This window comes from Triturus cristatus, chromosome 4_1 (assembly GCF_964204655.1).
Source record: "Triturus cristatus chromosome 4_1, aTriCri1.1, whole genome shotgun sequence".
In the NCBI taxonomy this organism is placed as follows: Eukaryota; Metazoa; Chordata; class Amphibia; order Caudata; family Salamandridae; genus Triturus; species Triturus cristatus.
The window spans coordinates 59,016,011-59,028,432 of record NC_140585.1 but is presented as its reverse complement, the minus strand read 5'-3'; the positions used below and the strand labels follow the sequence as shown (position 1 = coordinate 59,028,432).

The following is a 12,422-nucleotide window of genomic DNA, read 5'->3' as shown; positions in this document are numbered from 1 at the left end:
CGTATAATGATATAATACCGACAACAATTAAAATCAGTAAGTTGCCCATTCACATTACTATCTATATAAAAATGAACCTTTGATAAACAAGGATTTAGAACAGATTAGAATAAAAAGTGCATCTATTTAAACATAAAATAGTGGCATTAAAATTTGTCCGTCTATATATATTTTGTTCTTTAAAAAAAAAACAATATACATGACAATGGTATGGGTTGAAAATGAACATGATCCAGGTATAAGTGAGATGATGTACCCATATATGCAATTGTATAACTATGACGTAGGTCATTTCTTGAGTATAAATATCACTGATAGACTTCATTGTGATTTGACAAATTGCTGTGTCATGACTATGTGAGCTGTGATTGATTCATTAGGTTAATTGTGTTCATTCTATCAATTACAACACTTATGCCATATTCTGTGCGTAAATAGTTTAATTATACAAAGCCAGTAGAACAAAAGCAAGTTACTATTTATACAGTGTATCCATAGCTTTATACAAACTATGTCTATTTTTAGATAAACGACCTCTCCTACGCTGCTGTTAAGGTTGGCTTGAAGTTACATCTAACACCAACAGCAGACACAGACTGTGAAAAAGGTATTAAAGAAAGCGCACAAATGCAATATCTATGTGATGAATATATACATGCCTGTTTCTGGCTAGTGACCAGGGATCAAAGTTGATTGAACTCAACCTTGCTGATATAAGTACAATGAATACATGGGATTTATAAGACGTTGGTGTTTGCTCTGATGATGATGTTGGATCCATAATAATGGACTTTGTACTGATTAACCATGTTCTCTCACTTGTCTATAAAATTGTAATGTAAATAATATGTGAAATTTCGAATGGCTTTCTAGTATCTTTTAATTGTAAATACGTCTTGAGTCATGTTCAAAAACAATGATGACCAATAGCAATAAGAATATAATCGAAAATTGAACTATATCGGATTGTATATGTGACGTATACTGTATTCTTTATTGTGTATATATTGTAAATAGTGTTTTGTAATTGCTTTTAGCCCTGAAGAAGTCCCAAGAGGGATGAAACGCGTTGGCAAGCAATTGTGTGGTGTTTTTAAAGGAACTAGTGATTTGCAATAAAAAGATTCTTTCCAACTACAATCAAGATACATGATTCTGTGATAATTTTTCTCTGGGAAGCCATTGTATTTTCATTACATTGTGTTATTGTTTAAGATGCTATACATTAGGATAATTATATAATACAAACGCTTATCCTTCTCCGATGCAGGGTCAATTTGTAACTCTTCTTCGGTGATGCGACGACAACGGCTGCGGCGGTGACACGCATCTTCGTCTTGAGTCGCACTTCCAGCTCCCAGCGACATGCAGTCTCTCAGAAGACCCATCTCAACAGCAGGCACTTCAATTCCCAGCAAGGGAAGACAGGGGAGCTGATTGGTGAAGTCTGTTGTTCCTGAGACTTCAGCGGGATGCAAGCTCTATCTCAAGCCCTTGGAGATGCTTTACAAGTTGATTTTAAAAGCACAATGTTCCTTTCTCCATACTTTGGCAGTCAGGCAACAACTGCAGGCCAATCCCCCAAACAGCCCTCAGCTTAGGGATTGTCTCTTCCTCAGTCTCTCTGGTTCCTCTCCTCAGCAAAGGTTCTTATTGTTTCCCAAAGTGATCTAAAGTTCTGGGGTCTGGGTCCCCCCTTTTATAGTTATTTTCTCTTCGTTCTCTGAAGGCAGAGAACCCTATGCCTAGTCCAAACCAGTTCTGGTCCGTCCTGGAGCACTTTGTTGACAAAACTCCTTCTTTCTTTTCACAGTGTAGGCCAGGAATATCAGACGCACCACAGGAGGTGGAGCCAGCATTGTGGAGGGAAAGCACAGCCCTATTCAGGTCCCAGGTGCAACTCCTCCCACCCATCTACATGCAGATCTCTCTATTCAGCCCTGTGCTGACTCATGCTGTCTCCTGGAATCCTCCCAGCCCCTGTCACTCAAACTCCAGACAAGGAATACACAACCTAGCAGAGGCAGGCTTGGATAGTTAGGCAAGAAAATACCTACTTTCTAAAAGTGGTATTTTCAAACACAGAATGTTAAAACCAACTTCACTAAAAGATGTATTTTATAATTGTGAGTTCAGGCATACTAAACTCGAATTTCTACCATGTTTCCCGAGTCAGTTAGGATTATAAGGTGTTGTAATCAAACTGCCCATTCTGGCCAACAGGGAACAGGTAGCCTTGCACAAGTGAAAAACGAAAATGGCTGTAATTCACTATCAGGACATGCCACACACACCAGGGCATGTCCTACCTTATACTTACAATGCACCGTGCCCTTGGGCCTACCTTAGGGGTGTCTGATATGAAAAAAAGGGAAGGTTTAGGGACTGGCAAGTGGGTGCACTTGCCCAGTCAACATGGCCAGACTGCACACAGGCTCTGCAATGGCAGGCCTGAGACACACTTTACAGGCTGCTTCTGTAGGTGGCACAACCAGTGCTGCAAGCCCACCAGCAGCATTTGATTTACAAGCCCTGGGCACACCCAGTGCAGTGTACTAGGGTGTGACAGGTAAACCAAACCAGCCAATCATGGAGTCACTAATCCATACATCAATTTACCATAGGGAGCACTTGCACTGTGGCACTGAATATCAGTGGCACAGTGCCCAAAGCATCTAACACCAGCAAAAACACATGAGGCAACAGCAAAAAAAGGAAGGGAGACCCACACCAATGGTACCAGGTCTAACAATGAATATAACGGTAATTTCCCCGCCATGCGGCCCAAGGCCTGCCAGGCCGCTATAGTAGTGTCAACAGTGTTGATCTCAGAGCCGGGTGTCTGTCGATGAGAGTGAGCCAGCATGGAGTATAAAGGAACAGGGTGTGCGTCTCGATCTTCCACTGCCACTTGTGGGATGAAATCATGCGAGCCGAACCAGTAGCGAGCATATTGTGTGTGAGCACACAAATAGGACAAATAAAGGTCAGGCACACTGAAGCTCCAATTTTTATAATCTAAAGTAAGTGTCTCCCAGTTGACACAAGCCTGTTTGCCACCCCAAATCAACCGGAAGAGCAAAGTGCGCACAATTTAAAAAAATTGTTTCGTGAGTGGAATCGGTATGTTGCTGAACAGGTATAAAAATTGAAGCAGTACGACCATCTTGATAAGTGCTGTTAGACCTGACATCCTTGGCGTGGGTTTTTCCCCTATCTTTTGCCTCTGCGACCCGGATTTTTTACGCTGTGCTGGATTTCGTTTTTGCTGGTTTAGATGCTTTGGAAACTCTGCCACTGCTAATCAGTGCCAGAGTGTAAGTGCTCCCTGTGTAAAATATCATATTGATTGGATATACCTGATTGGCATATCTGTATCACCAAGAAGTCCCTAGTAAAGTGCACTGTGTGTGCCAGGGCTGGTGATGACAGATGCTACTAGTGGGTCTGCAGCGCTGATTGCGCCACCCACATGAGTAGCCCTAAAATGGTGTCTCAGGCCTGCCACCGCAGGCCTGCATGCAGTCCCTGGACTGCCATGTCCTCCTGGCCAGTGTCCACACTGGCCGGGCCTAACCCTTCCCTTTTTGTGCACGTCAGTCATCCCTATGGAAGGCCCAAGGTACCCCCCTGGGCAGGGTGCAGTGTATGTAAAAGGTAGAGCATGTACTAGTGCAGGTACCATGCTCTGGTAGTGAACAGCGGCCATTTTGTGTGTTCACAGCTGCAAGGTTATCTTGCTCCATAGGCTAACATGGGGGAGGCTGGTGCCAATGGCTATCAGCCTACCTTCCCATAGGAACAAGATAAGACATGAGTGTTTGATATCCCTGAGCTCAGCATTTAATAACACATCTTTTAGGAAAGGTTGTTTTTAAATCCTGAGTTGGAGAACAGTACTTTTTAGAGAGTAGCTGTTCTCTTGTCTGACCCTTCTGTGTGCCTGGGCCTGCTTGTGGATTGACTGTCTGGTTTGAGAGTGACAGGGGCTGGGGATCCCCCAGGAGGTTGGCTGAGGCAGCCCTTTGCTGAATGACTGCATTTGCAAGTAGAGTGGAGGGAGGAGATAGCACCTGGGAATGAATAGGGATGTGCCTGCCTGCCACAATGCTGGCTCCACCTCCTGCTGGGCGGCTGACGACTCTGCCCCTCACTCTGAAAGGAAAGAAGAAGCCAGGAAAACAAAGTGCTCCAGCAACACCCAGAACTGGATCAGACCGGGCTCAGGACCCACTTGCACAAAGACTTCAAAGACTTTTTGGGGTATAAGTAAAGGACCCCTGACAACAGAAAATTAGATTCTACGTCCAAGAGGAACCTCTGCCAGAAGAAGGACCGCTGAAGAACTGAAGGAAGATTGCCTTGCTGTGTGCTCCACGGGCTGACCTGTTCTGCTGTTCAACTGAAGGAGAGAAGAAGGGCTTGCTGTGTGCTGTGCCCCTGCCTACTTGCAACTACTAAGACTTTGCTGTGTGCTGTGTCTACAACTGAATCTCCAAGGGCCTGAGAAGAGCTGGCCTCCTGTCCTGGAACCCAGGGTTAAAAGGTTCCCCAGAAACTGAACTACGCTATTAAGATCGCGCTGTACCGGCCTGGAGCGTAAACTTGCCAACGACTGCTGAAACTCCCGATCGGTGTGCGCATCGACACACGGCTTTTGCGAGGGTCGGAGGACTGTGTGGCCTCCCCTCGTGAATCCTGCCTTGCCCGGCCGTGTCCAGCACCCTCTAATCCCTGTTGCCGTAAGAGTTTGCACCGTCTGAGAGCCGCACATCGCCCCGCAATCTCGCCGTACCTTGCCGACGCTCCCGAGGCGAAGATCGAGCCCGCTGCCCTCTCATTGGTTGAGAGGATCGAGTCCCCTCACTAATGCCGCGCTGGGATTGGCCAGCGTCATCGGGACCTCCTGAGAAGCCGCTGCCCTCTCATTGGTTAAGAGGATCGAGCCCCCCTCGCTGAAGCCGCGCTGGGATTGGCCAGTAACATCAGGACGTCCCGAGAAGCCGGCAGAGTGGTGCCCGAGTCACCTGCGTGACCCGTCTTCATCGAAGGAGCAGCGAGTGCCTCCAGCGTGCCCCCAGCCTATGAACCCAGGAAGAGAAGGGCCGCACTGCCTTCCCGCCGCTCGTTGGATTGTCGAGAGCGGGCGGAAGGGCGGACGTGACAGGCCGGGGCTGTCAAGGAAGAATCTGCCCACGCTGAAGCTGCCGCTTAACGCGCACGGTGAGAAGAGCTGACTGGGTATTACAGCCCTGCTGTAATACCCCCTATGATAGCGAGTAGAGACTTGAGACTGTTCTTAACATAGAAGAAACTTCCTAGTAACCTAGTGCAACCATTAAGCTTATGTGCAATTACCCTATAAGTGATCGTCTTTTCTCCTGCTACACTAGATAAAGTTATATTTTTGATATACTCACCTGTGTGGTCTACATTTGTGGTGTACCGGGGGGGTCATTGTGGTTGTTACTTGCAAATAAGTTACACATTGCCTTGGGGATAAGCCTGTCTGCTCGAGCCAAGCTACCTAGAGGGTGAGCAGGGGTTATCTACTGTGTGTGTCCCTGTACCCTGACTAGAAGCAAGGGTCCCTATTTGGTCTAAGGTAGTTACCTCTGCCAACTAGAGACCCCCAGATCTAACATTGGTGGTCAGCGGTGCGGATCAGATCCAGTATTTGCACTTGACCTGCAGTGATTCTTTGTACATCACTAGTCTAGTTAGCAGCTACATATTGCACAAAATTTGAAGCCGACCTTTGGAAGATTTAGGAAGCATCATGTCTCTGAATGGAGTAGGCGAGGAGATGGAATTGCAATTTGAAGTAAAGGAGTTGCTCACATACAAAAAGGAGCAGCTGAAGCAATTCTGCAAGCAGCTAGGATGCCCAGTGAAGGGCAGCGCTAACAAAGAAGAGCTACAGAAAGCTCTAAGGGCCTGGTGGGAGGCCAAACATGTTGCGCCAGAGGATTTGACTGGAGAGGAAGGTGCACAGGAGCATGGATTTGGATCCAGTGATTTGCCAGTGAATAGGCCAGCGTCTAGGGCTGGCAGCACCCCTTCCAGTAGGGGCCTCTCTCCAGAGGAGCTGGAGGAAAATCAGAGGATTAGGGCCCATGAGATTGAACTTTTTAAACTCAAAGCTCAAGCAGAAGAAAGAAAATTGCGCCTTGACAGTGAGAAGAAGGCGGAGGAGAGGAGGAATGCTCTCGCTTTGGAAGAGAGGAAACTCCAGTTGGCTCATGAGTTGAGCATGAGGGAGCTGGACATTAAAGCCAAACAGGTGGAGTCCAGTCCTAATGGTGGCAGCGCACAACCAGTACAGGCAGGTAAAGTATACATACCAAAAGATCTGGTACAGAATTATCAGGGGGGTGAGGATATTTATGCATGGTTTAGATCCTATGAGCTTGCCTTGAAGATGAATGAAGTGCCTGAAAAGAGTTGGGGGGCAGGTTTGTGGAAGCATTTTGAGGCCTCTGGGAGGGATGTCTTAGCACCCTTAGAAGCAGCAGGTACCTTAACCTACCCCACTATGAAGGAGGCCTTATGCCTCAGGTATGGGCTTACACCGGAACAGTACCGCCAGAAGTTTAGGAACTTCAAGAAACTTGATTCAAGTACTTGGGTGGAGTGTGTGAGTATGTACACGCGTGCACTGGAAGGTTGGATAAAGGGCAGAAAAGTTACTGATTATGTGGGGTTGTGTCACTTGATTAGTTGGGAGCACTTGAGTAGTCTATGTGTTCCAGAGCTGCGCCAGCATCTTTTAGACAGCAAGTTAACTGATCCCAGTGAGCTTGCTAAAGAGGCAGACCGCTGGACTAGCACCAGGGTCAACAAAGGGGTGGTAAGTCCCAGCCAAGGGTGGACAGGGTCCCCAGCAGAAAGGTGGGGAGGACAAGGGTAACAGTAAGGAGTTCTCTAAAGGGCCCCAAAACAGTTCCACGGAAAAGGAGTCCCAAGCACCCAAGCCTAAGAAGTCTTGGCCCCATAAGGGCAGACAGGACAACAGACCTCCCCCTACTTGCTACGCTTGTAGGGAAGTGGGGCACATCGCCCCCAAATGTCCCAAGAAACCCCCGGCACCAGCTGCTGCTCCAGTCCCAGGGTTAGCTAGTGTAGCTTTGGGAGGGGATTTGGTTTCCAGTGGGGAGGAGGGATTAGCTATGATGACCCTTGTCTCTTTAGGAGACCAAGAGATGGTCCAGGATACCTTGATACCCGCTAACACTAAAAAATACGGGCAGAAGGTGACCATCAATGGGAAGGAGATAGAGGCTCTGAGAGACACCGGGGCCAGTGTGACATCTGTCCGGTGCCAGTGGGTGTCTGAAGAGCAAGTCATTCCCAATGTACTCCGCCCAGTAGTGGCAGCTGACACCTCAGTGCGCCTCTGCAAGATGGCGCATGTTCCCTTTACATGGGGGGGAGTCTCTGGTACCTTGGAAGTCTGTGTCAGTGATGCCTTGCCGGTAGTTTGTCTGTTGGGTAACGACCTGGAGAGTTCTCCATGGAAGGACGTAGAGCACAGAACTCACTTGGAAATGTTAGGTCTGCCAGCGTGGATCTGTGTATCCACACGTGCCATGACAGCCAGTAAGGGTGGATCAGTAGAACTGGAGCCTGGAACAATGGCCCAGGAACCTGCCAGGAGAGGAAGGGGCTGCGGGCGCCGGAAACCAGCCCCCACCGTTCCCACGGTCCAGGAAGCAGAAACTGAGGGGATGCCCTGGAACCTACAGGGGAACAGGTGGCCGAACTGGGGGAATTGCCTGAGCTGACCCATTGGCAGCAAGAGGGTGGTCCCTCCAGGGAGGAATTCTGCCAGGCTCAGAAGGAGTGCCCTTCTCTCATTGGTGTGCGGCAGCAGGCTGCAGACCAGGCAGCAGGCCTAGGGTCCAAGGAACATTTCATTTACTGGGAGGATGACTTACTTTATAGTGAGCCTAAGTTTGCTGAGCCCGGTGCAGCCCGTGTGCTGGTGGTACCCGAGCGCTTCAGGAACTTCTTACTGGGTCTGGCTCATGACGTGCCTCTCGCAGGACATCTGGGGCAAGACAAGACCTATCACAGGCTTGTCACCCACTTTTACTGGCCCCAGATGAAGAAGCACGTCAGTACCTTTTGTAAGTCTTGCCAAACATGCCAAGCCAGTGGTAAGAGCGGAGGAAAGTGCGTGGCACCCCTCCAACCTTTTCCTGTGGTGAGCACCCCTTTTGAGCGGGTGGGCATTGATATCGTAGGGCCCCTGGACCCCAAGACTGCCTTAGGCAACAGGTTCATCCTGGTCTTGGTGGCCCAGGCCACCCGGTACCCGGAAGCAGTCCCTCTCAGGACAATCACAGCCCCCGTGGTGGGCCGTGCATTGATGGGGATCTTTTCCCATGTGGGGTTCCCCAGAGAGGTGGTCAGAGAGGTGGTCTCCGACCGGGGTACCAACTTCATCTCTAGGTACATGAAGTCTCTGTGGGAGGAGTGTGGGGTAACTTATAAGTTCGAACACGTAGGAACCACTTTTAGGAACCTGTCCTGCTGCACAGCCAATTACTGGATTAAATGAATCCAATAAATCAAATTTTCAATTCCACCTTTATAGTATTTCCTTATTTTTTACACGTAAACTTTTTATTCTTTGCATTCTTCCTCTTCAATTTATTATACTCATTAGTCCATGAATGATGGTGTTAAAAAACCGGAGGACAGCGTAAATCTGCATATCACGACTTTATTTGCATGACCCAATGCATTTCGGGATTAATTTCCCTTCTTCAGGGGTATCTGCAATACAAGTATACAATTACTTCAATGTCACTTTACAATATTCCTTAAATACAATGCTCACCATAAAATGAATACATGTGAATTATATACATAGCCTACGCTCCCTCATTTGTAGAAAGAAAGGTTTGTTAACTGTTTACCAAATCCCACACTCTGACCTTCAAAACAAACGCTTCCCCACCCCAAATCAATACTAGTGAGGCAACCCTTCCGAATCACCTATCCCCTCCTCATACCATTACATCCCTTCCATTCCACACTGCGCTTGCCCAGATGAATATTTACCGTGATATGTGTGGTTGATTAAAAGCCAAGCTTCCGAGTTCACATCCTGTCTGCACAAGATGAACCCCCCAACGTCACGTCATTTCAGTACTGAGCCGGAGCTCTTTCCTTGCTCGAACCAGAAAGTTCCTAGCACTGCCGAAAATTCTTTTCTACTTGTACCTCCCCTTTCAATTAGCGCTAACGGTCCAGCACACGTGCATGAGCGGTAACCAAGCTATGGAACGGATTGTACCCGGTGGGGTTGCCACTGTCGAACTGCTACTACCTTTCCCAGAATGCCCTTCCTTTGTTGTCCTGTTCTTGACAAGAATCTCTCCCCACACCCGTAAACTATGTTCTTAAATCCAGTTAACAAAGAAGTGAATGATTCCCTGTGCACCCTTTGCAATGTGTGACAACCATTAAAGTCCGCTCAAAAAGGAATATTGTTTTAAAAAAAGTCTGTTTATCAGTCCATCTTCCTTGCAAGCCGTTCTTAGCAGATAACACTCCTCCTGTGATAGTCATCATGTTTGACGGTTCCCGGTGCTCTCCAGATTCCCGAATTTAAACGTGGGTGCAATCTCACATTGAGGACAAAAGTTCATTCAATAAAGTACATATGTAGTGAGATGCACACCGAATTATTTCATGTTTTGTAATCTTCTGCTTAACAATTCAACTAGGTAAGGCGTGCAAGCGCGGTTTGGGCCCTGTCCCCGTTGCGCAATGTAACAAGACTGAACACGTAGGAACCACTTTTAGGAACCTGTCCTGCTGCACAGCCAATTACTGGATTAAATGAATCCAATAAATCAAATTTTCAATTCCACCTTTATAGTATTTCCTTATTTTTTACACGTAAACTTTTTATTCTTTGCATTCTTCCTCTTCAATTTATTATACTCATTAGTCCATGAATGATGGTGTTAAAAAAACGGAGGACAGCGTAAATCTGCATATCACGACTTTATTTGCATGACCCAATGCATTTCGGGATTAATTTCCCTTCTTCAGGGGTATCTGCAATACAAGTATACAATACTTCAATGTCACTTTACAATATTCCTTAAATACAATGCTCACCATAAAATGAATACATGTGAATTATATACATAGCCTACGCTCCCTCATTTGTAGAAAGAAAGGTTTGTTAACTGTTTACCAAATCCCACACTCTGACCTTCAAAACAAACGCTTCCCCACCCCAAATCAATACTAGTGAGGCAACCCTTCCGAATCACCTATCCCCTCCTCATACCATTACATCCCTTCCATTCCACACTGCGCTTGCCCAGATGAATATTTACCGTGATATGTGTGGTTGATTAAAAGCCAAGCTTCCGAGTTCACATCCTGTCTGCACAAGATGAACCCCCCAACGTCACGTCATTTCAGTACTGAGCCGGAGCTCTTTCTTTGCTCGAACTAGAAAGTTCCTAGCACTGCCGAAAATTCTTTTCTACTTGTACCTCCCCTTTCAATTAGCGCTAACGGTCCAGCACACGTGCATGAGCGGTAACCAAGCTATGGAACGGATTGTACCCGGTGGGGTTCCCACTGTCGAACTGCTACTACCTTTCCCAGAATGCCCTTCCTTTGTTGTCCTGTTCTTGACAAGAATCTCTCCCCACACCCGTAAACTATGTTCTTAAATCCAGTTAACAAAGAAGTGAATGATTCCCTGTGCACCCTTTGCAATGTGTGACAACCATTAAAGTCCGCTCAAAAAGGAATATTGTTTTAAAAAAAGTCTGTTTATCAGTCCATCTTCCTTGCAAGCCGTTCTTAGCAGATAACACTCCTCCTGTGATAGTCATCATGTTTGACGGTTCCCGGTGCTCTCCAGATTCCCGAATTTAAACGTGGGTGCAATCTCACATTGAGGACAAAAGTTCATTCAATAAAGTACATATGTAGTGAGATGCACACCGAATTATTTCATGTTTTGTAATCTTCTGCTTAACAATTCAACTAGGTAAGGCGTGCAAGCGCGGTTTGCGCCCTGTCCCCGTTGCGCAATGTAACAAGACTGAACACGTAGGAACCACTTTTAGGAACCTGTCCTGCTGCACAGCCAATTACTGGATTAAATGAATCCAATAAATCAAATTTTCAATTCCACCTTTATAGTATTTCCTTATTTTTTACACGTAAACTTTTTATTCTTTGCATTCTTCCTCTTCAATTTATTATACTCATTAGTCCATGAATGATGGTGTTAAAAAACCGGAGGACAGCGTAAATCTGCATATCACGACTTTATTTGCATGACCCAATGCATTTCGGGATTAATTTCCCTTCTTCAGGGGTATCTGCAATACAAGTATACAATTACTTCAATGTCACTTTACAATATTCCTTAAATACAATGCTCACCATAAAATGAATACATGTGAATTATATACATAGCCTACGCTCCCTCATTTGTAGAAAGAAAGGTTTGTTAACTGTTTACCAAATCCCACACTCTGACCTTCAAAACAAACGCTTCCCCACCCCAAATCAATACTAGTGAGGCAACCCTTCCGAATCACCTATCCCCTCCTCATACCATTACATCCCTTCCATTCCACACTGCGCTTGCCCAGATAAATATTTACCGTGATATGTGTGGTTGATTAAAAGCCAAGCTTCCGAGTTCACATCCTGTCTGCACAAGATGAACCCCCCAACGTCAGGTCATTTCAGTACTGAGCCGGAGCTCTTTCCTTGCTCGAACCAGAAAGTTCCTAGCACTGCCGAAAATTCTTTTCTACTTGTACCTCCCCTTTCAATTAGCGCTAACGGTCCAGCACACGTGCATGAGCGGTAACCAAGCTATGGAACGGATTGTACCCGGTGGGGTTCCCACTGTCGAACTGCTACTACCTTTCCCAGAATGCCCTTCCTTTGTTGTCCTGTTCTTGACAAGAATCTCTCCCCACACCCGTAAACTATGTTCTTAAATCCAGTTAACAAAGAAGTGAATGATTCCCTGTGCACCCTTTGCAATGTGTGACAACCATTAAAGTCCGCTCAAAAAGGAATATTGTTTTAAAAAAAGTCTGTTTATCAGTCCATCTTCCTTGCAAGCCGTTCTTAGCAGGTAACACTCCTCCTGTGATAGTCATCATGTTTGACGGTTCCCGGTGCTCTCCAGATTCCCGAATTTAAACGTGGGTGCAATCTCACATTGAGGACAAAAGTTCATTCAATAAAGTACATATGTAGTGAGATGCACACCGAATTATTTCATGTTTTGTAATCTTCTGCTTAACAATTCAACTAGGTAAGGCGTGCAAGCGCGGTTTGCGCCCTGTCCCCGTTGCGCAATGTAACAAGACTGAACACGTAGGAACCAGGACAGGTTCCTAAAAGTGGTTCCTACG

The 12,422-nt window shown here is 46.4% G+C and overlaps 1 protein-coding gene across 3 annotated transcripts in view; it reads left to right on the top strand.

Moving 5' to 3' along the window:
• Positions 1-12,225, top strand: part of LOC146839502 (uncharacterized) — a 60,244-nt gene extending 48,019 nt beyond the window's left edge. The window contains exons 2-3 of one of the 3 annotated variants that reach the window (XR_014981092.1): positions 526-607; positions 1,038-1,144. Coding sequence is in view for 2 of the 3 variants with exons in the window: in XM_085651549.1 (XP_085507675.1) it covers positions 5,780-6,910 (1,131 nt within the window). In the remaining variant the exon portion in view is untranslated. Of the gene's footprint in view, positions 1-525; positions 608-1,037; positions 1,145-1,270 lie in introns of those variants that run through there. The other 2 variants (XM_085651549.1, XM_085651550.1) reach the window with 2 other exon arrangements.
• The last annotated feature ends 197 nt before the right edge of the window (positions 12,226-12,422 follow it).